At 40.7% G+C, this 26787-nt stretch overlaps 2 protein-coding genes across 9 annotated transcripts; one reads left to right on the forward strand and one right to left on the reverse strand.

Moving 5' to 3' along the window:
* Positions 1 to 204: 204 nt before the first annotated feature.
* On the reverse strand, positions 205 to 10520 carry n4bp2 (NEDD4 binding protein 2). Of its 3 annotated transcripts, none has more exons than XM_028404995.1 (16): positions 10052 to 10520; positions 8486 to 9470; positions 8082 to 8206; positions 7802 to 7890; positions 7509 to 7585; positions 7010 to 7150; positions 4185 to 6595; positions 3650 to 3735; positions 3520 to 3565; positions 3196 to 3419; positions 2993 to 3117; positions 2728 to 2854; positions 2339 to 2512; positions 2002 to 2170; positions 1181 to 1304; positions 205 to 1100 (listed from the first exon to the last, which is right to left on the reverse strand). In XM_028404995.1, exons 1-16 carry the CDS (start codon positions 10284 to 10286, stop codon positions 1055 to 1057), a joined length of 5184 nt encoding a protein of 1727 aa, XP_028260796.1. In that variant the 5' UTR covers positions 10287 to 10520; the 3' UTR covers positions 205 to 1054. The 3 variants fall into 3 exon arrangements, with proteins under 3 accessions (XP_028260796.1, XP_028260788.1, XP_028260780.1); XM_028404987.1 differs by having other exon boundaries at positions 2339 to 2515; XM_028404979.1 differs by having other exon boundaries at positions 2339 to 2515; positions 2707 to 2854.
* Positions 10521 to 11100: 580 nt separating this feature from the next.
* On the forward strand, positions 11101 to 26259 carry pds5a (PDS5 cohesin associated factor A). Of its 6 annotated transcripts, XM_028405014.1 has the most exons (34): positions 11143 to 11252; positions 11343 to 11476; positions 12173 to 12325; positions 16108 to 16311; positions 16625 to 16711; positions 16878 to 16975; positions 17231 to 17357; positions 17473 to 17553; positions 17674 to 17814; positions 17943 to 18058; positions 18434 to 18528; positions 18646 to 18791; positions 19018 to 19169; positions 20076 to 20189; positions 20388 to 20469; positions 20583 to 20631; positions 20756 to 20895; positions 21069 to 21184; positions 21613 to 21718; positions 21848 to 22008; positions 22092 to 22215; positions 22302 to 22460; positions 22627 to 22695; positions 22785 to 22921; positions 23033 to 23156; positions 23430 to 23634; positions 23938 to 24052; positions 24134 to 24266; positions 24507 to 24626; positions 24745 to 24810; positions 25017 to 25162; positions 25246 to 25330; positions 25408 to 25670; positions 25867 to 26259. In XM_028405014.1, the coding sequence occupies exons 3-34, from the start codon at positions 12212 to 12214 to the stop codon at positions 25868 to 25870; spliced, it is 3879 nt and encodes a 1292-aa protein (XP_028260815.1). In that variant the 5' UTR covers positions 11143 to 11252; positions 11343 to 11476; positions 12173 to 12211; the 3' UTR covers positions 25871 to 26259. The 6 variants fall into 6 exon arrangements, with proteins under 6 accessions (XP_028260806.1, XP_028260842.1, XP_028260815.1 ...); XM_028405005.1 differs by lacking the exon at positions 11343 to 11476 and having other exon boundaries at positions 11101 to 11252; XM_028405041.1 differs by lacking the exon at positions 11343 to 11476 and having other exon boundaries at positions 11101 to 11252; positions 24748 to 24810.
* The last annotated feature ends 528 nt before the right edge of the window (positions 26260 to 26787 follow it).

Consider the following 26787-nt stretch of genomic DNA (forward strand, 5'->3'; position numbering starts at 1 on the left):
AGGCCTACAACGGCCATGTTTATTAAGAAGGTTTGTCATGTAACCAGATATTAATGTTGTAGCACAGCGGAAAATCAGGTTTTTACAGTATCATGTTGTCACAGTGGATAAATTGCTGAGAGAGTTCTTCTACTGCACAAAAAAAACATTTGACTTCTAAATTTGTCAACATATTAAAGCTACATTCATCCACACAAACACATATCAAAGTGTAGTCAGAGTTTTTATTCACTATATCGTCTGTAAAACAATGTGAACAAATTAATAAAAAAATACAACTCTTCATTAATTATTTCAAAACATTCTTTATGATTAGGAAAACTTAAAAATATTGTTGTTGCACCCTTATAAAAAAAATCACACAGGTCAAGAAAGAACAGGCTGAACACAATCGAATGCCCTTGGACAAGAAAATGTGACATTTATTACCTGAGTTTGAAGAATAAAGTAAATGTACAGTGCTGTGATGCAAAAGCAGCTACAAAGAAGAACAAAAGTTATGGTTGGAAAGTTGTGTTTAATCTGGTTATTGGCTCCTGATTGTTGGTGGAGTTCCAGGTTCTATAAGGCTCTCTATCTTTTGGTTTATGAAAACTCTATAGATAGGAAGTAAAATACATCAATTAAATTCTGTCTGAAAAGAAAAAACTGAATCAAAATCGAGTCTCAATCATGAGTTTTCCAATGATTAAAAACGATTTGACGCCTGCTAAACAGGGATATTTCACTCTTACACTCGTACACTATAAAACATTTTAAATATAAAATATAAATATATTCTGGCTTTGTATAAAATACATTTTACAGTGCATTTCATAAATGTAAAAGAGAACCAGGTGAACTAAAAATACCCTTAGTTGAAAAGACTCGTTACATTCCCAGTGGCTATATAACAGATGAGGTTGTAAGTAAGACACACAGAGGCTGAGAGTATTATACTCCTGTATATATACTGTAATAGTTTTTGCATTGCTGGATTGTTGAAGTGAAGAAGGAGAGATAAGGGAAAGAGTTGTCCTCCATAGCAGCTTTAGTTCCAATAAACAGGTTCTTTTCACTTCAAAGACACCAACACAAGACCTGGCTTTGGTTCAGTGAACCTACAGAAATCGAAGAAGAGGGTGAATGAAGATGAGCATGTCTACCATGGGTTTTTACTTGTGTGTCTGTGTGTGTGTACCTGTAGTGTCTGTTGGTGAGGTAGTCTATAACTGCGGGGCGGATGCGGGCCACGCCCCCCTGGCTGTGGTTCCCTCTTCCTGTGATGACAGACAGCTGAGGTCGACACAGACCCTGATTACAATCTACCCAGAAAAAGGCCAAAGAGGAGCAAAGCACAAACAGAAATACAGTTAACAGCAATGTGCACAAAGTCTGAGAAAACAGTTAGGTGCGTGTGTCCTGATTGGTTATATGTTTCATATGTGTGTTGGTGTAGTCTGGGTTAAAATGAGGCACGGCATCAACATGACTTTGTATCATTAGGCAATGGTAACTGCATGTAGATAAGCATGTTTCCTCTCCATTCATGCAGCCAGATTCCAGAGCTCATTCATTTGCCAGCAAAATTTCACCAGGTGTATTAAAATGCATCATCTGCTGCTCAACCCACAAATCTAACACATTTTCTTAAATAGTCATTGTGGACTTCATAACTGTATACTAGGCTTTCTGAATACTTGTACGGAAGACCGAGCTGAGGTATTTGGCATATATTTTAAGTAAAAAGCTGCCACAGCTGAGAGTCTTGCACTGCAAGCTGATAAGGAGAACAGTGCGGAACTTGTGCCTGTTCAGCTTCATTTAGACACAAGAGCCACAAAGCTTGTGTGATGTTTGACACCTGACAAGTGAGAGAAGCGACGAGTGCCAGAGCAAGATGATACAAAGATGTCACAATCTTTTTACCTGCCTTCACATTTACACCTTTTTACCTCTATAAACCAACTCCCAAATATCCCAGCTGTGCCTTTTTTAAGAGTTGTATGCATGTGTAGGTACCTGTGGTTTTGTCCTGTAAGACCTTGGCCAGATGCTCCAGTGCCTCATCCACATGTAGCCCGTGGAGGTCCAGGATGTTGCGGGGCAGCAGCGATGCATTGATCTTCTCAAAAATCTGAGCAGCTGCACGGTCATTGGCCTCATGCATACGCTGGCCATGCATGTGTCCCTAAAAACAACATGCTGAATAGTGAAGTTCAAGACTTGACTACATGTACTACATGTCCCACAACTGCTTACGACAGAGCTACCATACACATACACAACTTAGCATACAACATACGAAGCAGGGATGAAAAAAAAACATTCTTATATGTAGTATGTTCAAGTAATTTACCTGCTGTGCGTAAAATGAGGCCACTTCTCTGCGCCCCTGCTTGTAGGCCTCTGCAGCCTTAGCGAAGCTTTCGAGCTGGCGGCTCCTCTGGAGTCTGGCCTCAGCTCTGAAGTCTTCATACTCGGGATCCTCTGTATCCTGATAGTCTGGTACAGCTGATTTCTGAGGATTTTGCTTCTGACGAATTTTGAAGAAAAGCAGTGATAAAGACAGCTAAATCGAGATGGGGACAGTAAATAGTAAAGTAGACAGCAAATTTAAATTTAAAAAGGGAAAAAAATACATAAAGGTGAAGACACACAAATAACTATGACAAAATGAAGTACACTATTTACATCAGAGACAAAAAAAATAAGAAGTGGTTCAACCTCGCTATGTGTTGTGAATACCTTTTCCCTCTCCTTGCTGGCTGCTCTGTGGTGATCAGACAGAGGAACTGCTGGAGCAACCACCATCTTCACAGGCTCCTCATCCAGCAGAGAGCGAAGAAACTGTTCTGTCTGAGTCAGACTGTAACTACACAATGATAAACACACAACAAAGCAGAACATTTTACTTGTTTACAATATTTAAACTCAGAATGGGCACAGATAATATTTTTCACATGGTATCTCACAACAAAAAGGTAATACAATTTCATAGCTGTTTGCTCACTTGTGATCTCTGAAGATTTCCAGGAGAAAATGCCTGTCTATGGTCGGGAAGAGCGAGTACAGTTGGTTCTCTTTCAGTAGAGTGGCTCCATCCCGCCTGTCGAGGTCTGCACGACTTTGTCTGGTCTGAGGGAGAGGATCGTACTGATGTTAGGAAAAACAGGAAGAACCAAGGAGAGAGGGCTTGGTAAGGGTGTTTTTTACCTTCTCCACATTCTCCTGCAACATCTGTTCTTCCTTTATAATATCTCTCAGAGAAACATGTGTACGGGACACATTCCAGTGGTCCATGAATGGCATTGGACCACATGCCTCTGACTGGCCATCCAAAGATGTGTACCCATCTGGACTCATCAAGAAATTTGCCAGCTGTTTCTGGTCTGGTGGCCCAGCTTTGGCTGCCTGTGAATCACCCCAGTGCACTGAACCTAGTCATTCAAAAAGTAGACATTTAATAGTGACTAAAATATATAATAACGTATATCATGTATTTCATGTATGAGTATGTTTGTGTGTGTGATAACTCACTTTCCTGTAGCAGATGAAAGGACAGAGCTTCTTGTCTTTGTCTCTCCTAAAATACAAGTCAGAAGTCAGGTACCCCAAGTAGAAACTGCATCTTAGTATCTGCCAAATACTGCTGTCATACTTATCACACCTGGATGGTTTCCTTCCACTTCTGGTGGAGCAGTTTAGCCAGATTCAGATCCATCTGCACTGTGTTGTCTTCAGCAGAGCACATTCCTAAAAACAATGCAACCACACAGGGCAGACTAAGTAACGTGTCTCAATCAGATCAACATACAGAATATTAAACCAAGGAGCTCTGTATGATTTTGTCCAAAATGATCTCTTATTCACAATATGGTCCACCACACAGTTTGTTTTTCATTTTGCAGTACTGACCAAATGTGTAGTGAGACATAATCAAATTCTATATTGTGGACTTCATTAATAGCACTATGTACCATCAGGCATTGCACTTAATATTTTTTCCTTCTTGCCAGCAATGCTGCATATTTTAATTGTGCAACACCAGTTAACAGTGCAAAGAAAACGATGCATACATAAATGTTTTTTTTTTCATTTTGCAGATGAGCTACATAGCCCCCTACAACAAACTCCACACGTGGTGAGAACAGTATAGTGAATGCATAGGTGATTTTGGACACAGCTCCTCTGCGTGTTCATACCTGGATCTACTCCAACAGGACCAAATAGTTCAGTTAGCTGCAGGGCCAGCTCTGTGGGAAGTTTCAGCTCCACGCTCAGAATATCCAAGTGTTTGTCTCTCTTCTTCCTCTTCCTTTCCTCTGTCTCCATGTCCTCTAGTAGCAGACGGTTGACCTCCTCCATGCTGGAAATGTCATCGTCCTCAATCTCAATTCTTGATTCTTCTATAATTACTTCTTTGTCAAAACTACCACCCAAAGCTTCAATTTCAAGATCAGGATATGATAACACATTGTGCTGAGCGTTATCACATTTCTGTCCTTCCTTTACAACCTTAGGTAGTAGACTACATTCTGTCTGAGGAGATTTTTTGCCTGAGAAGTCTGTCTCAGGCTGCTCTTTGCTTGTACTATGAACAGCTGCACCTGCACTTTTATTGGCCGTCTCATCATGTGATTCATGTACCGTTTTGACTATTGACTCCTCCATTCCAGCTGGCTTTCCCTTTGTCTGATCTTCATGTTGCTCGTTAAATATGTTAGGACATAAACTTGTCCCTGCAGCCTCATCTAAAGTGACACACATATTGGATGGATTTTGGAAGTCTTCATCAATTCCACCATCCTGCTCTCTGAAGAACTTCTCTCCAGAGTCCAATAGTAGGTTGGTGGTCCATTCTAAGTCCTGATGGCATTTGTCATACAGATCTTCTAAAGTGTCAAAACTAACCTGTCTAAAATGACGGCTGAGAATTTGCAGACTTTCAAGTCGGTCTTGAGGTAGTCCAAGATCTTTCTCTTCCACCTGTGTGCCTTTTTCATGTACTACACGGTAGGGAACCTCTCTGTGGTTGGACGGGTGAACTGCAGCTGCTGCAGTTACAGTGGAGGTTGTTGGCACAAACCGAGAAGCATCACCAGACATGACTGTGATTTTATTTGAATAATTGCCTGCAGTCACAACAGTATCATCAGAATTGTCCAAACGATTCAGACGCCAAAGGAGTCCAAAGTCTTGAGGTTCAGTCTGAGTGGAGCAGCCAGCTTCTGCCAGATCAAGAGGCGTAGGTGGCAACAGGTGAGCATCAGATTTGGACTCAGGGAACAGGTCAAGGTTAGTCTTAAGATCAGGACTGAGGTTACAGTCAGGATGGAAGTCAGGTTTGACATCTGTGTCGCTGACTGAGTTTTGACTTGGTGCACTGGGAGAATCTAAAGGGCAGTTTTGAGTGAAGGTGAGGGCTAGCTTGCACTGCTTCCCTGATCTACGACTCTGCCGCTGCTTTCTCTCCTGACTGCTGCCACTGAAAACACTACTTTCTGTTTCCACAGAGCTGTCACACACAGGGCTATGACATGTCTCACTAATATTGCTATCATCAGCCTCAGATGTTTTAGTCTCTTTGGAATTATTTTTCAAATTTGTGGCAGTACCACCTTCAGTACTGTAGCAATCTGCACTATCAGAGCACACATTTACTTCCACGGAGTCAGCTGCTTTCCAGTCTAACACACAGTCAGGTAACTCACCTCTGCTACTGTCACCCCTGGTTATGTTTGGCTCTCTTTCATCACTGCTAGATGTACTGCCCTGGGATGCCTGACCTGCCTCATCCTCATTCTTGTCTCCAGAATTTGGAGAAAGAGAGTCTGAACAACAGGAGTCAGACTGAACTGGGGCTACACCAGTCTGGATAAGATCAAGAAGTTTCTGAAACTCTGTTACACCAGGGCCCAACTGCACACATGTTGTGTTTTCTGGATTATTGGATTCTTGAGAGGCACCTTCATCCTTCCTATCCACTTCTTTATGCTGTTTACTCCTTACTTGTCGCTGTTGGAGAGACTCTTCACATGGCCAATCTCCCACAAAATTCAAAGTCTTCTCTTCCGTGTACTTCTCAGTCTTTTCCCCTTCCCTATGTTCTTGGTCCTTTTCCTCATTGTCTGACTGGTTAGTATCTTTCACCAGATCCACACGCTCCATCCTATCAAAACCAGACCTCCTGCTTGGTCTTTCTCTCCTCACTCTTTGTCCAATGGATTCACAAAAAGCTACGGGTGCTTCTTCTTCACAGTGATCATCATTCATCACAGACTCCACAACACAATCTGGGATTCTCTGGTTTCCTACTGGAGGATACATCTCTACCTGGGTGTCCAGCTCAGAATCTAAGTCCCCTAAATCGATATCATCATCCCAATTGGAATCACTGAGGGTGTCAACAGGTCTTCCAGTTCCACTGAGTGGGAAATTGAGCGACTCTGAGGATTTATGGTTACTGTCCTTAAGTGTTCCTGCATCTTCAGAACGCCCAACAGATGACACATCAGGGAGTGAGGAAAACATCTGAGGTTGGGATTCCTTAAAATTCTCAATTAGTCCAGGCTGACCGACAAGGTCTGGACAAGGAGTTCCAGTAGACACTTGCCTGAAAAATAATAATAATAGTAATTTTATATATATATATTTATATCTAAAGTTAGTAAAACTGATGATACATTCATAGAACAACTGTTTATATGTGAATTTCTGTCTTTTTAAACATCGTAAATTTCATGAATGAAATGAATGAAACATCGTGAATTTTTCTGTGTGTTATAAAAAGCAGAATTATTATTATTACAGTATTAGATAAATGGAAAAATCTACTGAATATATGCCATCTAGAATTCCAAAGTTTTAGAATCCTGCATTGTCTAATCTAGTCTACGTTTTAAATTACTTATAAATATATAGATAGAATATTCACATTGATTTTTAAATAGAAATCCTCCTCCTTGTTGTGTGAGTCAGACAGACAAACAGATGAAATCAGGTCAGATCTACCCAGACTAAAACTCACTGTAAGCTTTTGTTTTCCAGGAGGAGGCGCTGTTTCCCCTCAGGCATCTGTGAACCCATAATAGACTGGACGGAGACAAAGCGCTCATATCCATCCAACATGCGCCGGATTTTTTCCACTGGTATATTATGTGTGCTACGCCTGTATTTGGACAAACAAAAAAACACAGAACCTAAATTAATGGACACAATTATGATGTCACTGTAATCCTTCCTTCAAACTATGAACATGTGGTGAGACAAAGCATGGAGGGAAAGCTTGTTCTGGCCATGTGTGAGAAAAGCCCATTTGTGGAAGCACATCAGCCAGACACTGGATGTTGTTGTTGACGTTGTGACATAGTTCTCATAGAAACAAAACCTACACACAATGTGGCAGTGCTTTAACGATGAAACACTGCCTACCCCCTGCCAATGCTTCTCTGCCATAAAAACACATTCAGTTTATATTCTACATGATTCTACTCCAGACATCACTGTAACTCTTCCATGTTTCTCACCTCCCCAGTTCTCTGGCCTTGTTCTTCCACCAAGTGTCCGGCTCTCTGAACAGAACCTTATATCCATGTTTCAGTGCCTACAAGGACAAAGAAACCAATCAGTGCTTGCAGATCACAGCAAAGTTATGTTTACTATGTTATATTCAGTTATAACAAGCATTATAACACATTGTGACAGTTATAACAAGCTCTAATTATATCAATATATTTTTTTATTTTACTCTGACAGTATAATACAACTCTTAGCAGCAGAGTTAGTTGGACACTTGTGCATTTCTGCTAAGATGACTGACCTGAGCCACATAGGGTTTCATCTCCCAGCCCTGCATGTTGGTGTTGTCAATGATGATTGGATTAGTACCTCTCTCAAAAGCCTCCTTGGCTGTAGGGCAAAGTTGGCACAAGACAATATATTTTTGTTTGACTGCAGCTGAGGTCACAATACAGCACTTAAAAGCAAAACACTGACAATCATTTAAGATAAAAAAAATGCCCCCCCCCCCCAAAAAAAAAAAAATCATAATTAATTCTTCACTTGTTACTCCACTACAACTTTATATTGTTGTTATTTACCTCGTTTATGATTCCACTCATGGGCCTCCCCCAGGACGGTGGGATCAAACAGGTATTGTCCATTGCGAATGAAGTAGTCATCAGTGCTTAGTATAACTCCACCAGGGTTATGCTCTAACAAGGCCCTACAGACACACACATGAAAACCGCTTCCATTTCACATTTTTGTGATTGCTGTAGTAGTTTACGACCTAATGGAAAACATGTTTGTTAAATAATCTCAACAATTACATATTTGATCTAGTTTGTATTTTGAAAGGTTTTAAAGGTTTCTTGTATTAAAGTCATTTAAATTTACAGTGAGCATCTTTTGTCTCCCTCTTCTGGAAGTGAGAATTATTACAAAAACAACAACATTTACATATACTGCAATCGAGCATAACGACAAATAAAAACATTATGACCTTGCCATGGTTGACTTGCCAGATCCTGGAGCACCACGAAGCAGCACAAGCAACTTCCCTTCTAAATGAAGCCTGCTGCTCCTGGCAGAAACCTGGGGAGCAGCATTAAGGGTCCAAGACCTTGGGACAGGAGCAGAATGTTTGAGAGGTGCTTGACTGGGAGGACCACAAGTCAGCCAGGGAGAAGCATGCCTATGTTGGCTGGTCCAGTACGGTTGTGTATGAGCCATTGGGGTAATGAATGCTGGCCCCTGGTTTCCATGGATATGGTGAGAAAATGCTGGTGCCTCCAGGTTCCAAGATGAGGACACAAAGCCAGGTGGCTCAACATTTAGCATGTTCGCCTTAGCTCTTGCTCCTCCAGTTATCACGTCAGTATGTGTAAGTCCAGAACTCTCTGAAAAGGCATGTGAGGGGTTTTGTTTTTTATAAACTTGGAAAGCTGATGGGCGCCCTGAAGCTGCCAGGTCTGGAGGAGGTTTTGGTTGGTCTGTACATGTTTCTCTCATCAGGTGTGAGAAATCCACCACAGATTGCTGAACCTGGTCTTTCCAAGTGCTGAGCTGGTCAAGTGGAGAGGAAGCACCAGACACATGCTCTATTGAGCCTCTTGGCTGCTGAGCAGAGGGCCCTCGGGATCCAAGCTCCATACTGGTCTGGAGAAGTTCAGGGAGAGCTTGCTGAGTGAAAGGTGGTGGGGGAAAGGAGGACAGGGACATATTATTAACATCTTGCTCTGCTGTTAGTGTATTCAGCTCTTGGTCAACAACCAGATCCAGTTCATCTGTCTGTAGGTAAGAGGGTGGAGGGGAGGAGGGATGTTGCAATGGTCTGGAGGAGTGTGGGTCTGGTCTTGGTTCTGACAAGTGATGTGGGCTGAGCAAGGCTGCAGCTGTGCGCTCAAATCCAGAAAGTGGAGGAGGGATAGGGGCTGCTTTTTCTGCAGCCACAGACAGCTCCAAGAGGGAGTCCATTGCATTTTCAGCTATGACAAGAAACACCAAAGAGAGACATGAGTGAAACTGTAAACAATCTACAGTTCATGATTTAAACTCTAACAGGGAACAGCAAAAAGAAGCATAAGGGAAGCAGTAAACCTCCACAGTTCATGAGTCTCAGTGCTTAAACTGCATTGGCACTGTTTGCACAGATAAAACGGAAGAGTTAAAATTCTAAGAATAAAAAAACATCACAACAACCATGGCAACTTTGCCTTACGTTACTTTCATTATCACTACCACATCTCTGCTTTTAGTTTTCATTATATAACTGAAATCTGATCTGTCAGTGATACTACAAGACGCAGTGGCATTTCACGTCTCTAAACAGGTGAAAGTATGTACGTAGGTGAAGCAATAGAAAGCAATCTACAGCTGTAGATTAAACTCCGAGTCTGTAGGGACGTAGGGCCTCCGCTGTGATGGAATCCAGTGTAGTAAAGCCCACTGGTCTTATCAGCACGGCTAAAAAGCTACGCTGCTAACTGGTTAGCCCAAGTCAAAACAAATACCATTGTGAAGAGTGACAGAGCAGGTATGACAGCTGGGCTTCCGTGTGTTGTGCTACCTTTAAAATCACACTCTGACAGCACGATGTAAATAACTTCACGGTCCAGGTGTGAGAACATCTCCTTCATACTTTTGACCATTTCCTCCTTGTCAGCACTGGAGATTGAGATCTGTGGTGGAAAGTTGTTTGTCCCAGCACCATCATAACCCGTGCTGTGGACTACACCTTCCCCCTCTGGAGGCCCGCCGGTGTGCCTGGCCGGACTCTGGCCGTTTTTCTTTCTCCGAGGCATTCCGTGGCCGAGGTGCAGTTCACGGTTGCTCTCGTTAGCGGCTAGCGAAGCTAACGAAGTAGTTGTGGAGCCATAGATAGTCGACACGAAGCTGAGAACATGTTAGTGTAGTGTTGGTAGACTGAGCAAAGTGCAACGACTCCAGACTGGGTGTCTAACAGAACTCCAAGCGGTGAAAATGCTTCAGAAAATACAAATCATGCCAAGTCCGCCAAAGAGGTTAACACCGGAAATACAGACAGTGACTTCAAAATAAAGGTTTGTTCTCCCACGTGTTCTCTGACTGTGGCTTAAAAAAGGCAACTTAAAAGAAAACAAATACTCATGCAAATCCATTAAGGCTACTTAATGCTTTACTAAATTTACTTAGTTACCCTCTTTCTTTTTTTAAACTTTCAATAGGGTTTTAAATTGTATTATTTAATTGAGAAGAAGATATTTGTTATTGCCACCAGCAGTGGTAGTAATAGAAATAGTAATAGCAATGGTATAGCCTAATAGTAATAACAACAAAAATAGAAACTGGGAGCAAAAATAAGTGTTGACATGTTAGCCCTTAAAAAATATTGCACCAGCGACTGCAGTAATAGTAATTACACTGATCTGGCCATATTAGTTTTTTTTTACATTATTTGAATAATGCTTGGCCTTCCTCTTTATGTGTTTATAGAAGTACACCTATGAATAAGCCATAAAACGTACAGTAAATGTATAATTCCCCTGTCAGTGTGTATTTTGATTCATAACTTGTTTTAAAATATGTACCCACACAGACTGCGGAACAAAAAGTGAAGTTTGTTTCCGACTCCCGCCATGTCTTTGGTACAGCAGTACTTCTGTCAGACCGAGGGGGGCGCTCTGCATCCAGCCTTCACACAGCACTGACTGAACGGACAGAGAGCTTTGTGCCGAAAACTAAAGCCCAACCTGTGTCAGACTAATGAATTAAAACGGCCCATTTGAGAGGTAAATACTTCCGAAGAAACGTCTGTCAAATATTCTGGGGGTTGAGTCGTAGTTGTGTATTTGAAAATAGATTCATTTTGCATTTGTTAGGGTGTTCAAAATCATTCGTGGGGCAAGTTGGTGGTGAGAGAGGAGGGCTCACGGCGACGGTAGCAGCCCTTCTTCGCCTGTAAACTAGCGGCAGTACGGAGCGATGCTCGGAAGTTGAAAAAAGACAGTAACAAGTAAATTAGCTTCTTTTTTAAACTTTACAAAGTAGTTGCATTAGTTGAAAACCACAGGAACTGACCGTGGACATGGCTGGCTATTTTAGGGAGAGACGATAGGATACTTCACTTCCTCTGTGATTGTCTGTAGCTGAAGATGTGATGGGTACCTGAATAGTTTGCGGCCTAGGCTAGCAAAGTATGCTAACCAGTTAGCGCGGCTAACGTGTTTTAGCCGCTCGCTGCTATCATTACTTCCCGCAAAATGTTAGCCGCTAGCCAATGATGTTTGCTGTGGAACTAGCTAGCAAGCTAATTTGATAACCTGTGTGACACTAGACAAACACTGGCTGTTCTCGTAATGTTTTAAAAGTGGTTTTCCTATAAGTTAGCGGTTCAAATAGTTGCAATGTTAGCGAATTAACAGTTGAGCTCGTTACTTTACCTAAACGCGTTTAATAAGGTAAATTACGGGAAATATAGAGCCTGTGTTTAGCTGCTGGGATGATTTAGCATGTAAGCTAATAACATACACGATGCTTGCCTTTCTGTCTGTAAAGTCTGCCGGACTAGAATATCGTTAAATAAAGAGAATCGTTTTACTCAGTTTTAGCGGACAAAGGGAATGATTCGGAAATGAAAATGGTGCTTAAAACAAGGTTTTGATAAGTGCGGTAGCATGGTTGTGTTGAACTTTTGTTTTCTGACCCATAGAGGCCAGTAGAAGACCGTGTGGACCGTTCATCAACAAGCATGGAGTTCCCGCAACAGCAGAAACCGGCGGGGGACGGAAAGATCATCTATCCTCCCGGAGTAAAAGAGATTACGGACAAAATCAGCAACGATGAGGTGGTCAAACGACTGAAGGTATGTCGATGGTTTTCTGACTGTCAGAACACATTTTTCACAAAGCACCACACCATTTAAAATTGCGAACCTGTGGCACAATGCCAAACCCCTCTTAACTTCGTAAACTCTTGTATCAGTGTTATTTCTGTTCTTGTAGCACGTATCCGCCCCAGCTTTTATGATAAACATATCTGATCGTGTCGTTACTAAAGAGTATTATGATGACGTAAAGGTGATTGTGACATTATTGGGGAGGAGAGAGGTGTCATCCTATCCTCTTGAGTCTGGAAAAAGTTATTCTGACTTATTTGAATAAAAGTCAAACATAAGGATTTAATGTAGTACTCCAACAAGTCCAGAAAGCAAAGGCATGTCTCCTTCATCTGAATCCAATAAGCCCTTGAAATAAAATATGCCCATATCTGCTGAGCAGCCTGATATAATTGTTTTACTTTGATCTGTTTATGTTGTTCCATGAATTATACATTACCATGTTATTACTACTCATTCTTGTCAATTTTAAAAAATAACCTTGCATGTGCAGAAAGTCGCAGTTCTCAGCTTTGACATGTTATGTCATTCTGTACATGATATTGTCAATTTACTAGCCAACACATTCAGTTACTGGGGAAAAAAACTAATTGGAGTAATGCTTGTAGCCACCTGTCAAATTATCAGCCCATCTCTTTTAGCTTGGTTTCGGTTTAACTGACTGAGGAAGATATTGGCTTGTGCTGAAGGTCCTTTCCGTTTACCAGCTAATCGCAATGCTTTTCTGCCTTTTGATATGCTTTTTGCAGACATAGTGTTAAGCTAGTATACAACAGCTTGAAACTCATTTATAAGCTGTGTAAAAAATAATTGGATCTGCATATTCAGGTGATAGTTTTGATGCCTGTATGTTGTGACATGATGAAACTAACATCCGCTTCAAACATTTTCACATTGTATCCTTCATACTTCAAACTGCCAGGTGGTTCAAAGTTTGCAACTGTGTTTACAGGGATGTGGTGAATCCTCTTAGGGCCATTAGATTGTTTACTGAATACTGAAATGGCTTCCTGACTGTTTGGATTAGCATAGAGACCATAAAGTACATAACTACTGGTCCCAACAAACTGGACAGATGTGCTGAATGAGTCAGATTTTTACAGATCCATAAAACTTTTCACTGGTTGGAAAGGCTGATACTAATTACACATACAACTGTGAAGTTAATCAATTGGTTTCAGAGATTGTGTGGCATACTCAACACAGCAGTTTATAAGTAGGTGTTTTTATATGGGCGATATTATGTTTTCTATCCACGTGGAGCTGGTGGTTTGTGTGAGAGATGCAAAATGTTTGTGAAGATAAACCTAAGCTGAAGTTAAAAAGTAAATAAGATGATGGCTGGCTAGATTAGCTGGTGTGACAACTATAGTCTTGATATCTGAACCAGTTTATTAGATGCTTGTCATTCTAGAAATCACATTTTATAGAATGATAGTGGGGGGAGGCAGAAAAAAACGGTGTCTAATCTGTTGATGTGCTATTGTCTCATGATTGTTCGTTCTTCAGTGTCTCACTACCAGATAACCTTATGCTAGAGACAGTGCAAATTAATGAGAAAGTAGCACCCTCATAACAACAGCAAGCTTTTTATTAAGTCAGCACAAATTAAAACCTGCCAGTTGTCTGATTGTTCATGATTGGTGTGTAGTGGTAAGTCCACGTATTCTGGCAAGTATAGCTGCCTGGTCTTTAAGAAGGAAATCAATACTAACCCCTCACCATGCTTAGTGCTCACAGTGTTTGAAGAAGTAGGCCAAGGAAGAGCATAAATATTTTTCACAACATATCCAACTGAACCTACCCAATGGCTGTTTTTCTGTCGGCACAGATTTGTTATGTACTCCTGAGGCTAGCAGAGAAACCTCAGTTTAAAGGATTATTAGGATCTAAAACTGCAATTTCCACCCTAACTCGTTGACTTCCAGATAAACAGGACAGTCACTCTGTTTATAAGTAATCTACAAGGAATGTATGCTTGTGTACATTTCATTAGCCTACTTTCTCCATTGCCAAATAACATCACATGATGTTTTGTCAAAGTTGTGTATTTCTGCATTGCTCAACTATAGAGGAGGCTTTTGGGAGCCTGTTGTGTTCACCCTCCACTCCACTGCTGGAGAAATGGATGATTGTGTGCATGCGTTTTAAATTTTATGCTCTGCTAACGTCTGTTTGATCTCAGCTGAATGATTCAGGCTTCCATCTGTTTGAATACAATAAAGGTACATTTACCACCCTTGGGAAAGAAGGGGTTCTCACTAACAAATATGTTGGTGTGGCTTGTATGAATTATAGACTGAAGTTGTGGCTTAATTTGATCAAATATTTAGCCCTTGTTGTTTCTGGAAACTTTCTATCAGTAGCCGTTTGAGAGCATGTTGGATATATTTTGTGACTGAGCTGTCCAAAAACACAAACAAATATATATATAGCTGAGGTTGCAGACACGCACACATACTCTACAGCTCAACAGGCCCACACACTTGTGTCTGTGTGAAGGGCTTTCTTCAGCCTGTTCTCACAAACGGCAGAGGATTGGGGTGAGTGTGTGTGTGTGCGGAGGAGTGAGTGAGTGTACTCTGCAGTCTGCTGGAGCTGTCAGCCCATCCCCCACTCCTGCTAGCTGCGTGGCTGTTGTGTGGGCTCTACAGACACTCACACATAATAACTCACTGGAAGCAGCAGCTTGTAGCAATCCTTGTGTTTATCCATGTCATAACTGGAGTTTGAAAAAATAATACCTATATTAACTTCAACGTCCTTTTTTATATACTATATGATTCAAATGGACAAAGACTATTAAAAGTCAATGACCCACTAATGTTGCTGTATTTTGAGGATTTAACTCTTCTGCAGCCACAAATAGCAAGGGCTTGTTTCCTGCTACCGGTGATAAACCCTTACTTACATTTTTTTTAAAGATTTTAAACCCACCTTGTTGCCATTTAATTTAATATAATTTTATTCCATTACTTTTAATTGGGCCATTTGTGTCCCTCTCCCTTTGAGCATTTAATACAGCAGATGTTGCTTTTGGTTGTCTGAAAGGGAAAAGGTAGGTTTACAATAAAACTAAATTGAGGCTTCTTGGAAAAAATGTGCTCTGACAGGCCAGCCTCTCTGGACTCCAAGCTGAAGCAGATTAAGGTTATCTGGGATATTTACTTTGTCCCCAGGCTTCTTAAAGATTTTTTAAACATCACTGTTGAACAAAGCATAAAGCATTTCATTAAACCATAAATGTATTTTAAAAATTTATTGATATTCAGATAAAAACATTTTTAATTGAATCTAATGGCTACATTTTGGTATCGGTTGGAATGCAGTGTGAACATTCTTTGGACATTTATTTTACAACAACATTACAGTTAATATTGGTGGTAATCATAATGAGGGCAGAGCCTCTGAGATGACAGTGATTGTCTTGCTTCTTTTTAAGCAGGCTACATTACCACTTGCTTCCTGAAGCTGCTGTTTTTAAAATGTCTCACTAGAGGTATAAAGCGTCAGGAGCTATGGATTCTTGATGCAGTCATCAAACATTCAGTTTGCTTTACCCATTTTTATTTTCTGCTAACTATGTTGATAAAGATTCTCAGTCATCCATGTCATTTTCATTCAGAAGGTTAAAAGCAAGACATCTGGACTTGTACTGTTTTCTTGAAGCTTGCTCCTCCAAGCTGCTTCATAATTTCTGCTAACTAAAAAAAACCTTTCTGTACTTTTTGTCCTCTCTTGCCTGATAGATGGTGGTGAAGACCTACATGGACATGGATCAAGACTCTGAAGAGGAAAAGCAGCAGTATCTCGGCCTGGCACTCCACCTCGCCTCAGAGTTCTTCCTTAGAAATCCCAATAAGGATGTACGGTTACTGGTGGCCTGCTGTCTGGCTGACATTTTCAGGATCTATGCTCCCGAGGCTCCCTACACCTCCCACGATAAACTCAAGGTTAGGAATTGACCCTGGACCAAGGACCAGACACACAGAAATAGTATTTAAAAGCAGACTACACTTTTGGTTGGCATTAATTGTTCTGTTTCCTAAAGGAAGGTTTTATTGTAAAATTTAGTCTGACCTTTTGACATTAACAGATGAGAGATATCAGTAGGTTTGCAGTCATCTTATTTCTTTTCTGTTCCCTCATTGAACCAAAGTCACCATGAAGCATGCCAAACAGTTATTGGCTCAGTTCCCGTAGATTAAACGTATAATGTTTCACATTCATTGATCATTTGTTAAAGTATTCCTGTCTTTTCTATAGGACATCTTCCTGTTCATCACCAGACAGTTAAAGGGACTAGAAGACACCAAGAGCCCTCAGTTCAACCGATACTTCTATCTGCTGGAGGTAAGGTGCTTAGACGGTAAAAAATAAAGGGGCTATAGAACAGCGCTGGGTTCAGAACTGAATCAGTTAATCAAATAATCATTTAATACATATTTACATTCTTTACATGGTTTCAGTCACTAAAGAAAGAATAATGTGTGATGGACTGCCTGTCTGTTTTCTGTAGAACCTGGCATGGGTGAAGTCTTACAACATTTGCTTTGAACTGGAGGACTGCAATGAGATCTTCATCCAGCTTTTCAAAACACTCTTCTCTGTTATCAAGTAAGCCCTTTGTTACTACGTAGATCTGTCAGAACCTTTACTTTCATTACACACATAGAAACTTGCAGACTGAGGTATATGCTGCACTTACAGTACTTATTTGTTACTGAGTACTTTTCTTTTCCCACTACAGTTGATTCTAACACCACGTCTTTGGAGGGTTCCATTGACTTCTTTATTTTTTACTCCTTGCTTCATGTATACATCTGGTTAAAATGATCCCATTTGTATCTGTCTGGCTCTCCTTTGCTGCAGTAACAGCCATAACCAGAAGGTGCAGATGCACATGATGGACCTGATGAGTTCTATCATCATGGAGGGTGACGGAGTCACACAAGAGCTGCTGGACACCATACTCATTAACCTCATTCCTGCACACAAGGTAACACACTAAAACACTGTATGTTATTCAATTATCTATCTATTGTAATCTTATTTATCTATTAAAGTGAGTTAAAATATCAGTCTAACACACCAGTGTAATACTTTTGGAACAGAATCTGAACAAGCAAGCATATGATCTTGCCAAGACTCTGCTAAAGAGGACGGTCCAAACCATTGAGACATGCATTGCAAATGTGAGTAGCTTCTGGCATTCTACTACATTTTTTTCCATGTTTGGCCTGTTGTAAAATATGTATTGACAACCTGTGTTTATCAATAACTTTTCATCATCAATGTTTTTTTTCTATTCACAGTTCTTCAATCAGGTTTTAGTGATGGGCAAGTCATCAGTCAGTGACCTATCGGAGCATGTCTTTGATCTCATTCAAGAACTGTTTTCCATTGACCCAATGCTGCTTACCTCTGTCATGCCACAGCTGGAGTTTAAACTTAAGGTTAATATAGCACATACTACAAAAATGAGAATGGTATACTAGTCTTTATATAGATGAGTTGTTGTATAAAAGCTGTAAAGTAAATAGTGAAACCTTTATTGAGAATTGGTGTGGTTTGTGTTGTGCAGAGCAATGATGGTGAAGAGCGTCTGGCTGTTGTACGGTTGTTAGCAAAGCTGTTTGGGGCCAAAGACTCAGAGCTTGCCTCACAGAACAGACCACTGTGGCAGTGCTTCTTAGGACGGTGAGTGGCATGAACACTGTTTATTCATGACTGGCTTGGCTTTAAGGGTTGGTAAAATCATTAAGTCAGAGTATAACCTTTTTTTGCTGGTAGAGTCTCATTCCCTGGATGGAGTTTGCTTAAACAGTCCTCTATATATGTACATTTTCATTTGGCATGTCTATGCATCCTACTATAATCTGAAAGGTGAAGTTTTTAGTGACTAGAGACTTGGAGTTTATAGTGTGAACATTCATAATTATTTTACTTGATCAACATCAACAAGAAATGTTTGTCCCATAATGATTTGTCTTCCTTTTTCTTCTCAGTTCTATTTAATTTGTAGATATTTGGTCTTGTTTCTTTTATTCATTTTCTATAATTTGTTTCTTCCAGTTTCAATGACATTCATGTCCCAGTCAGGCTAGAGTGTGTCAAGTTTGCCAGCCATTGCCTCATGAACCACCCAGACCTGGCCAGAGACCTAACAGGTGTGCTTTTCTCATGTTTTTATACTTAAAATTGTTCTGTCACAAAGCCTGGCTTTATCCATTCTTTCACTGTGCCCTTTCAGAAACATTGTTGCATGTCTTTTTGTGCTTATTCAGAGTATTTGAAGGTGCGCTCTCACGACCCCGAGGAAGCCATCCGTCATGATGTCATTGTTACCATAATCAACGCTGGGAAGAAAGACCTCAACTTGGTTAATGACCAGCTGTTGGGCTTTGTACGGGAAAGGACCCTGGACAAGAGGGTAAGGCAAATATCTACCTTAGCAGATAACGTATTTTGATTAAGACTTGATTTTTCAGACGTGACACCTGGGTGATATCTCATTACTATGCAGACTCTAATGTTAATGTACTTACCACTGTACCCGAGTGTGTAGAACTATACTGGCATTTGCCTTAAAATAAAATTACATTCCTCAAAATACAAGAAATATAAAATGAATTACATTAGTTCAATTCTGTCTTCAGTGGCGTGTGCGTAAGGAGGCCATGATGGGCCTGGCTCAGCTTTATAAGAAATACTGTCTGCACCATGAGGCTGGGAAGGAGTCTGCTCAGAAGATCAGCTGGATCAAAGACAAACTGCTGCACATCTACTATCAAAACAGCATTGATGACAAGTGAGAACATCTGTACAGCCTATATCTGTAGCTGTAGAAATGATTTCATGCTTATACTGACTCACTGGAGTCAGTATAGACACTACTGGAATAGAAAAAGTATCAACAGAGCTCTGAACTCCACACTAAGAAGCTAGGCTGCCTGACCAATTTACTGCACCACATTACCGAACTACAGCCATCTGTTACTTACTCTGAAATTCCACAGAAGTTGCATCATGTTTGACTGATTGTTATTCCGATTCCACCAGAAATGCACCAGTATGAACTTCTTTGTGTGGCTTAAAGGTACATGTCTGGACTGTTTTTGTCTAAAGCAGTGTGAGGATTCTCAGTCATCCAGGTCATTTTCATTCAGAAGGTTGAAGCGAGGCATATGGACTTGTAGAATTTATTTAAAGACGTTTCACTGCTCCTCCAAGCAGCTTCACCAGTTCTGTTTGGTTGGGAAACAGGTTTATATGTGGTAGAGGGCCTTGTGGGTCTGTGACAAACTCACAAACAACAGCTCTAAATGTCTCCATACTTACCTGTGTCGGTCTGGTGTTTCTAACGACTGACTAACAGAGACAGAAACCGTAGAGCAGTTCACAAAATAAATGCAAGTTTCGGTCATTTGAGTGATTTCAGACACCAACTGAAATCACTCAAATGACCAAGACAAGGAAATAGTGCTCCATGACTGAAACTCTTCATGTGGTGGGTAGAGGAGTGAACAAGCCCATAATGCAACCAGAATATGACTCAGCCACAGTCTATGTACTCCTTTCAGTGTTAGAAATCACTTACATCAATGACAACACTGCAGCCAAAAACGTATAATGCATAATAATAACACAGCAGAGCACTGTCAGACCATTTACGGGCATTTTAAATGATTAATGGATACTCATGCTCTTTCTACAGGTTACTAGTAGAGAAGATCTTTGCCCAGTACATGGTCCCTCACAGTCTTGACACAGAGGAGAAAATGAAGTGTCTGTACTACCTGTATGCCTGCCTGGACACAAATGCTGTCAAGTAAGTGACAAACGTCTCAGCAAAAATATACAATAATTAATATTATATATATGAAACTGACACAGCTAAGTTTGTCTTAAATACACAAAACTAGTAATATAAACCGGTATCTACACACAACAAGATTATGTTGAAAAAACATTCACTTTCTCTGCCATCTTAAGTTTCTCTCACATTTTGACTAATCTTTCTGTCCAGGGCCTTGAATGAGATGTGGAAGTGTCAGAACATGCTCAGAGGCCTTGTCAAAGAGCTGCTTGATCTCCACAAGCTGCCAGTGGTAGGATGACAACCAGCACACACCATTTCCAATTATCACCTTTAAATTCTTCTTGAAATTATGCATTGAAGTGAATTTGCTTTATAACACGTATGTCTCAATTCTCTTGGTAGTCTGAGGCCAATAACACAGCAATGTTTGGGAAGCTGATGAGCATTGCTAGTAAGTAGGAAACGCACACATAAATATACATTGCATGGTTACAGATGTTTTGTCAGTTCTGCTTTGGTTAAGGGTTGTACTGTATAACACAAGATCCTGATCTGACACCACTATGTGTTTCCAGAGAATCTGCCAGATGCAGGGAAAGCCCAGGACTTCATGAAGAAGTTCAATCAAGTCCTTGGTGAGGATGAGAAGCTCAGACTCCAGCTGGAGATGCTCATCAGTCCGACCTGCTCCTGCAAACAGGCCGAGATCTGTGTGGTGAGTGGACACTCAACACTGGTCCATGTAAAATATACACACACATACTCGCAGACAGTAAAATTTATATAGGAATAAAAAAAACTTAACACAAGGCTATTCAAGTCGCAGATACAGTTTGTAAGCATAAATGTCTTATCATATGAATCAATAACTGTCTATACTGTGTGCAGAGGGAGATCACCCGGAAGTTGACGTTCCCCAAACAGCCCACCAACCCCTTCCTGGAGATGGTCAAGTTCCTGCTGGAGCGCATTGCCCCTGTCCATATCGACTCTGAAGCCATCAGGTAAGAAAAAAATATTGCAAGCCTGAATTCGGATTCATTTTATAATCAATAAAAAGAAAGCGGTGTATCTGTTTTAAAGTGTCTTTTTGTACAGGACACCAAAAAGATTCAGTCATATGACAGACGAGCAGTGTATCTTCCACTACACTACAGTGTGTCTGTGTCATTGTGTAACTGTGTATCATTACCAGGCTCTCCCAATTCATTAGGACACCTAGTGGTGTACACGTGCAACTGCAGACTTCAGTCAGGGCATGAGATTAACCCTTTCTGCCTTATGGAAAAACACCATAAAAGAGGAAATGCATATGCTAAATGGCATCTAGTGCTGAAGTTAGATAAGATAGAGTAACGGTTTTTATTTTATGCTTGCCACACTGATTGCACAAAACCATCAGAACACATAATACTACAATGTTTTGTTTTAGTGCTCTGGTAAAACTGCTGAACAAGTCCATCGAGGGCACTGCTGATGATGATGACGAGGGTGTTACGCCCGACACAGCCATCCGCTCTGGACTAGAGCTACTCAAGGTATGTGCCCTGGAACAAAGAACCTAAAATGACACAAATCTAAAGTATGTGTGTGACTTCTACATATATACATAAGTGATGTGTTTGATGTTGGAGATAAAATTAATAATTAATTTCCCCTTTGTTTAGGTCCTGTCATTCACACACCCCACAGCATTCCACTCAGCAGAGACCTATGAGTCCCTGCTCCAGTGTTTAAAGATGGAGGATGATAAAGTGGCAGAAGCAGCTATCCAGATTTTCAGAAACACAGGACAGAAGATTGAGACGGAGTTACAACAGATACGATCGTAAGAGACAGATGAATGATAAGACACTATTATTCTGATGCACATCTGCGTTCGTCTTATATTTCCTCTTCTGTGTTCGTCAGGACTCTGATTCCCATCCTGCACCAGAAAGCCAAGCGGGGCACACCTCACCAGGCTAAACAGGCCGTCCACTGCATCCATGCCATCTTTAACAACAAGGAAGTGCAGCTGGCACAGATCTTTGAGGTAGGGGACCATTTAACTAGTAACTTTAATCGAGCATCGCCTTGTGTCTTTGACTGAACTCATGTTTTTTTCCCTTTTACCCTCAGCCTCTGTCACGTAGTCTGAACGCAGATGTGCCTGAGCAGCTCATCACACCATTGGTGTCTCTCGGTCACATTTCCATGCTGGCTCCAGATCAGTTCGCTTCACCAATGAAATCCATCGTAGCTAACTTCATTGTGAAGGACTTGCTCATGAACGATAGGGTTTGTAAAGATCAAACTACATACTAAAGCAGAAAATTGCATATATAAATAAATAACCACAATACAAGAAATTTAAACCATATTTATGTTTCCCATACAAAAAAGGATTGTCGACATAGGTATTTTGGGAAAAGAATAAAAATGTAATTGATTCTTGCATCTGCAGACAGTGGGAAACAAGAATGGGAAGCTGTGGTCCACTGATGAGGAAGTCTCACCTGAAGTTCTAGCCAAGGTAGGGAGAAACACACTTGCACACTTCTTGTAAAATCTGATAAAGGTTAGATTCATCTTTCATTATTTATGCTGTTTCTTTTCTCACAGGTGCAAGCCATAAAGCTATTGGTGCGCTGGTTATTAGGAATGAAGAACAACCAGTCCAAATCAGCAAACTCAACTCTGCGCCTCCTGTCAGCCATGCTAGTCAGTGAGGGAGACCTCACAGAGCAGAAGAAGATCAGGTAGCAAAACCTGACTCAAAAAAAGCTGACGTCCATAATGTTTTTGAATGAATTCAGTTACAAATGAATTATAGTTAATCATCTTTTCTTGTGATCTCTTTCTCCTCACAGTAAATCAGATATGTCTCGTCTGAGACTGGCTGCAGGTGGAGCCATTATGAAGTTGGCACAAGAGCCATGTTACCATGATATCATCACGCCTGAGCAGTTTCAGCTGTGTGGTCTTGTTATCAACGTCAGTTTCATTTTCACATTAAATTTATGGGTTTTTTTCATAAGAGGCATTTGAATGTACCAGTGTTCAAACAGGTGTTTATAATAAGGTTGATGAGGAATGGATACTGAGCAGTATTGTGCTAGCTGTCATGGCAGATAATAAGTGTTATCAGCTGCACCTGTGCTCTTCCTCTGATTTGTGGAAAAAGGCCTGAGAGCCATTCATAGTGTACTGATTTTTATGTCATTGGTAAATATGGTTTTATCCTCACTATTTTGTTCTTATGTACAGGATGAGTGCTACCAGGTCCGTCAGATCTTTGCACAGAAGTTGCACCTGGCTCTTGTTAAACTGCTGCTGCCCCTGGAGTACCTGGCTGTCTTCGCTCTGTGTGCCAAAGACCCGGTGAAGGAGCGCCGTGCCCATGCCCGACAGTGCCTCCTCAAAAACATCTCCGTCCGCAGAGAGTACATTAAACAAAACCCCCTTGCTCAGGGTCAGTTCACAACCTCAGCCACTATGACATACGGCTGCTGGTGTTATTTTTAATTGTTTCTGTGTTTTGTGAGAGAAACTAAATATTGATTTTTGTCTTGATTTTTTTGATCTGCTAGAGCATTGACTTTTTCTATTGTCATGCAAATGTTAGATGTTCGATCAAAACTCTGAAACATTGCACAAACACGGCTTAGTAAAGTAGATGGAAGCAGGTTTTTTTTTTCTTGAATCACACAAAAACGGACTCTGGAAACGCATTTGCAGCTATTATAATTAGTTCTCTCCCTCTCCCTCCCTTCAGAAAAACTTGTTTCTCTTCTTCCTGAGTACGTTGTTCCCTATATGATCCATCTGCTGGCCCACGACCCAGACTTTACAAAACCTCATGAATACGAACAACTCAAAGACATCAAAGAGTGAGTTCTTTTGGTTTGTCTTCAGCTTATATGTCTCCTGACTATGACGTAATGTTTACTGTGAGTTTGTTTTGTGTGTAGGTGCCTGTGGTTCATGTTGGAAGTACTGATGACCAAGAATGAAAACAACAGTCATGCTTTTCTTAGAAAGATGGTAGAGAACATCAAACAAACCAAGGATGCTCAGTGTCCTGATGATACAAAGGCTAATGAGGTACACACTCACAACTTTGGTTGGCTCTTTAATGGTTCTTGTGGCATATATCCTGTAGGTTTTAATAAATGTTTTGAATTTTGAACCTTATAGCTATAGCACCATCTGCAGGAAAGTCTGCTCTTTATTTAACCTCAGACCACTGAAGATACAAGGGACGTCTTTATAAAAAAAAAAAACTCCACAAAGCAGGTGTTAAAATTATCACTAACGGTGCATCTTGTGATGTTGTGGTTACAGAAACTGTATATTGTCTGTGATGTTGCTCTCTTCGTGATTGCCAACAAGAGCACTGCATGTCACCTGGATTCTCCAAAAGACCCTGTCTTACCTGCAAAGTTCTTTCTTGTACAAGACAAGGTAACACACGCACACACACACGTGCACACACAGATGTATAGATAATGTTAACAGCAAAATCCATTACTCTTTTACAGTAGAATACATTTTAGCAGCTGACCCTTGTACTTATTTCCAGCAGGACTTCAAAAATGATAAGGAGTATCTGTCTGTGGAGATGAGACAAATGCTTCTCACTGGAAAGGTAAACAACATTCAGATATGCAGATGCTCAACTATTTACGTCTTAATGTCTGTAATGCTTCTCAAAAAGTAGTCCAATAGCTTCAGCTTCCAAACACAAGATAGGTTTATTATATTAATTCAAAAAAGGAAGAAGATCAGTTACTGACTTTTACAGGCTGCAGTTTCAATGCTACACAACACAACTACTTCTCTTGTGTTTTGTAGCCCAAGCCAGCTCCAGTGTTGGCAGCTGTGAACAAGCCTCTGACAGTCCCTGGGAGGAGGATCTTTACTAAGACTACCACAGCATCAGATACAGCCAGTAACACCAGCACTAACTCTCCACTGAGTTCAACAATCAACAAGAACAGGTAAAAACACAAACTAAATGCTGGTGTTCACTTATACACACAGTCAGGGAATAATGTGTTAATCTGTTGTTGGCCCCCCCCAGTAACAGCAGTGTTACCAACGTGCCACCAGAAAGCCGAGCGCAGGAAAACAACGAGAACCCAGTTATCAAGAATGATGAGAAAAAGGTACTCTAAATTGGACACTAAACACTGTCTGACATCAAGCATTGTTTTGTTGACTTAGGCCTCTCACTGTCTTTCAGGAGGAGCCGAGTCAAAATGCGACTCCTGATGCCGGGACAGAAGCATCACCGGTCAAACGGCGTGGCCGGCCCCCTAAAACAGCTGCCGCTTCTGCAGCAGCTGACAAAGAGGGAACGGTAGCACCAGCAGGAGGCGGAGCTGGCAGAGGCAGGAAGAGAGCAGCTGACCCCAACTCAAACCCTTCTGCAGAGTCAATCAACATCAAGATGTCAAAACAGCAGCAGAATGATGAAGGGACAAAGCGACAGATTGACCTGCAGAGGTGAATGAAGCAACAAGCTCTGTGTGGAGACAAAGGAATCTTAGATGTTACATTAGTTGTGTTGTTTCTGAACACAGCACATCCTAAAATTTACTATGTCTAAGTCATGCCTCATCTCTCTTAGGCTCCTCAACTTTAACACATTTTTGAATTCCATTGGTACATCAGCTAAATCTGATTATGAACTTTCTTTCAGGTAAACAGGAAACTGTGCAGGTGAATTCCAGACCATTGAGAATGGGCCAGACTCTTCCTCATACCTTCCTAACCTTGTGTAAAAGCTCCTCTGACTCTAAAAGCTTTCCTGGATACATTATGGACCTTTCTTAAAACACACAGACATACACACACAAACACACATGCATACACACTGACATTCTAGAAGGTTTTAACGCCTTGTAGTCAAGAATTGAAGCTCATTGTATGTAGATCTTAAATCATGTTATTTTTTTCCCCTTTTGTGTTTGTTGCTCTTTGCTTCTTTTATGGAGGCATTTTTAAGAAAAAAAAAACAGGATGGACATTTTACAAAAGTTTTAATCTGGTAATGATTGTTGCTTATTAAATTCCCTGGGAAAAACAAATCCTACTGTATGTCTCTTGACCTCTTCCTGTGTCTGTTGCACAATATTTTTTTGAGCTCACTGGTTTTACAGTTATATTTTGTAAATATGCCTGTGCAACTTTCCACTTAATGCGTTTTGAATATCAAAGACCGTTACAAGAACATCAGTGCATTTACACAGATGTATCACACCAAAATTTTATAAACTTTTAGTTTTTTTTAACTAGTACGTTTAGGTGCTTTATCATGGTTAGAGCATCACAACGATGTCTACATATGCTGGGTGGCATTCTAACTGGCCCTCTCAAATGCTGTTGAAGGCTTTTTGTCTGTAAATGGACACATTTGAAGCTGCCTCCCTGAAAACTGGCTCTGAAATTAAGCTGTTTTATTCCTTAAGTTTTCACTTTGGAGTACACAAATGATATATTACTATACAAGTATGTGTTCAGGTTTTTTTTCCCTCTTTTACAATGAAATCTTTTTTTGTACTTTTGTCATTTTCTGTTGGGTAAACACTGCTTTGATGCAATTGGAAACCTTAGGGGGTTG

The sequence above is a fragment of the Parambassis ranga genome, chromosome 1 (assembly GCF_900634625.1).
Source record: "Parambassis ranga chromosome 1, fParRan2.1, whole genome shotgun sequence".
In the NCBI taxonomy this organism is placed as follows: Eukaryota; Metazoa; Chordata; class Actinopteri; family Ambassidae; genus Parambassis; species Parambassis ranga.

Bases quoted from the DNA above. Each gene is read 5' to 3' on its own strand.
- pds5a (XM_028405005.1), top strand. From the start codon at position 12,212: ATGGAGTTCCCGCAACAGCAGAAACCGGCGGGGGACGGAAAGATCATC. The intron at 17,358-17,472 runs GTAACACACTAA...CTTTTGGAACAG, and splicing joins ACCTCATTCCTGCACACAAG to AATCTGAACAAGCAAGCATA. The intron at 20,190-20,387 runs GTAAGTGACAAA...CTTTCTGTCCAG, and splicing joins CTGGACACAAATGCTGTCAA to GGCCTTGAATGAGATGTGGA.
- n4bp2 (XM_028404979.1), bottom strand. From the start codon at position 10,286: ATGCCTCGGAGAAAGAAAAACGGCCAGAGTCCGGCCAGGCACACCGGC. The intron at 7,151-7,508 runs GTGAGAAACATG...GTCCAAATACAG, and splicing joins AAGGCCAGAGAACTGGGGAG to GCGTAGCACACATAATATAC. The intron at 1,305-2,001 runs GTACCTACACAT...TTTTCTGGGTAG, and splicing joins CTTACAGGACAAAACCACAG to ATTGTAATCAGGGTCTGTGT.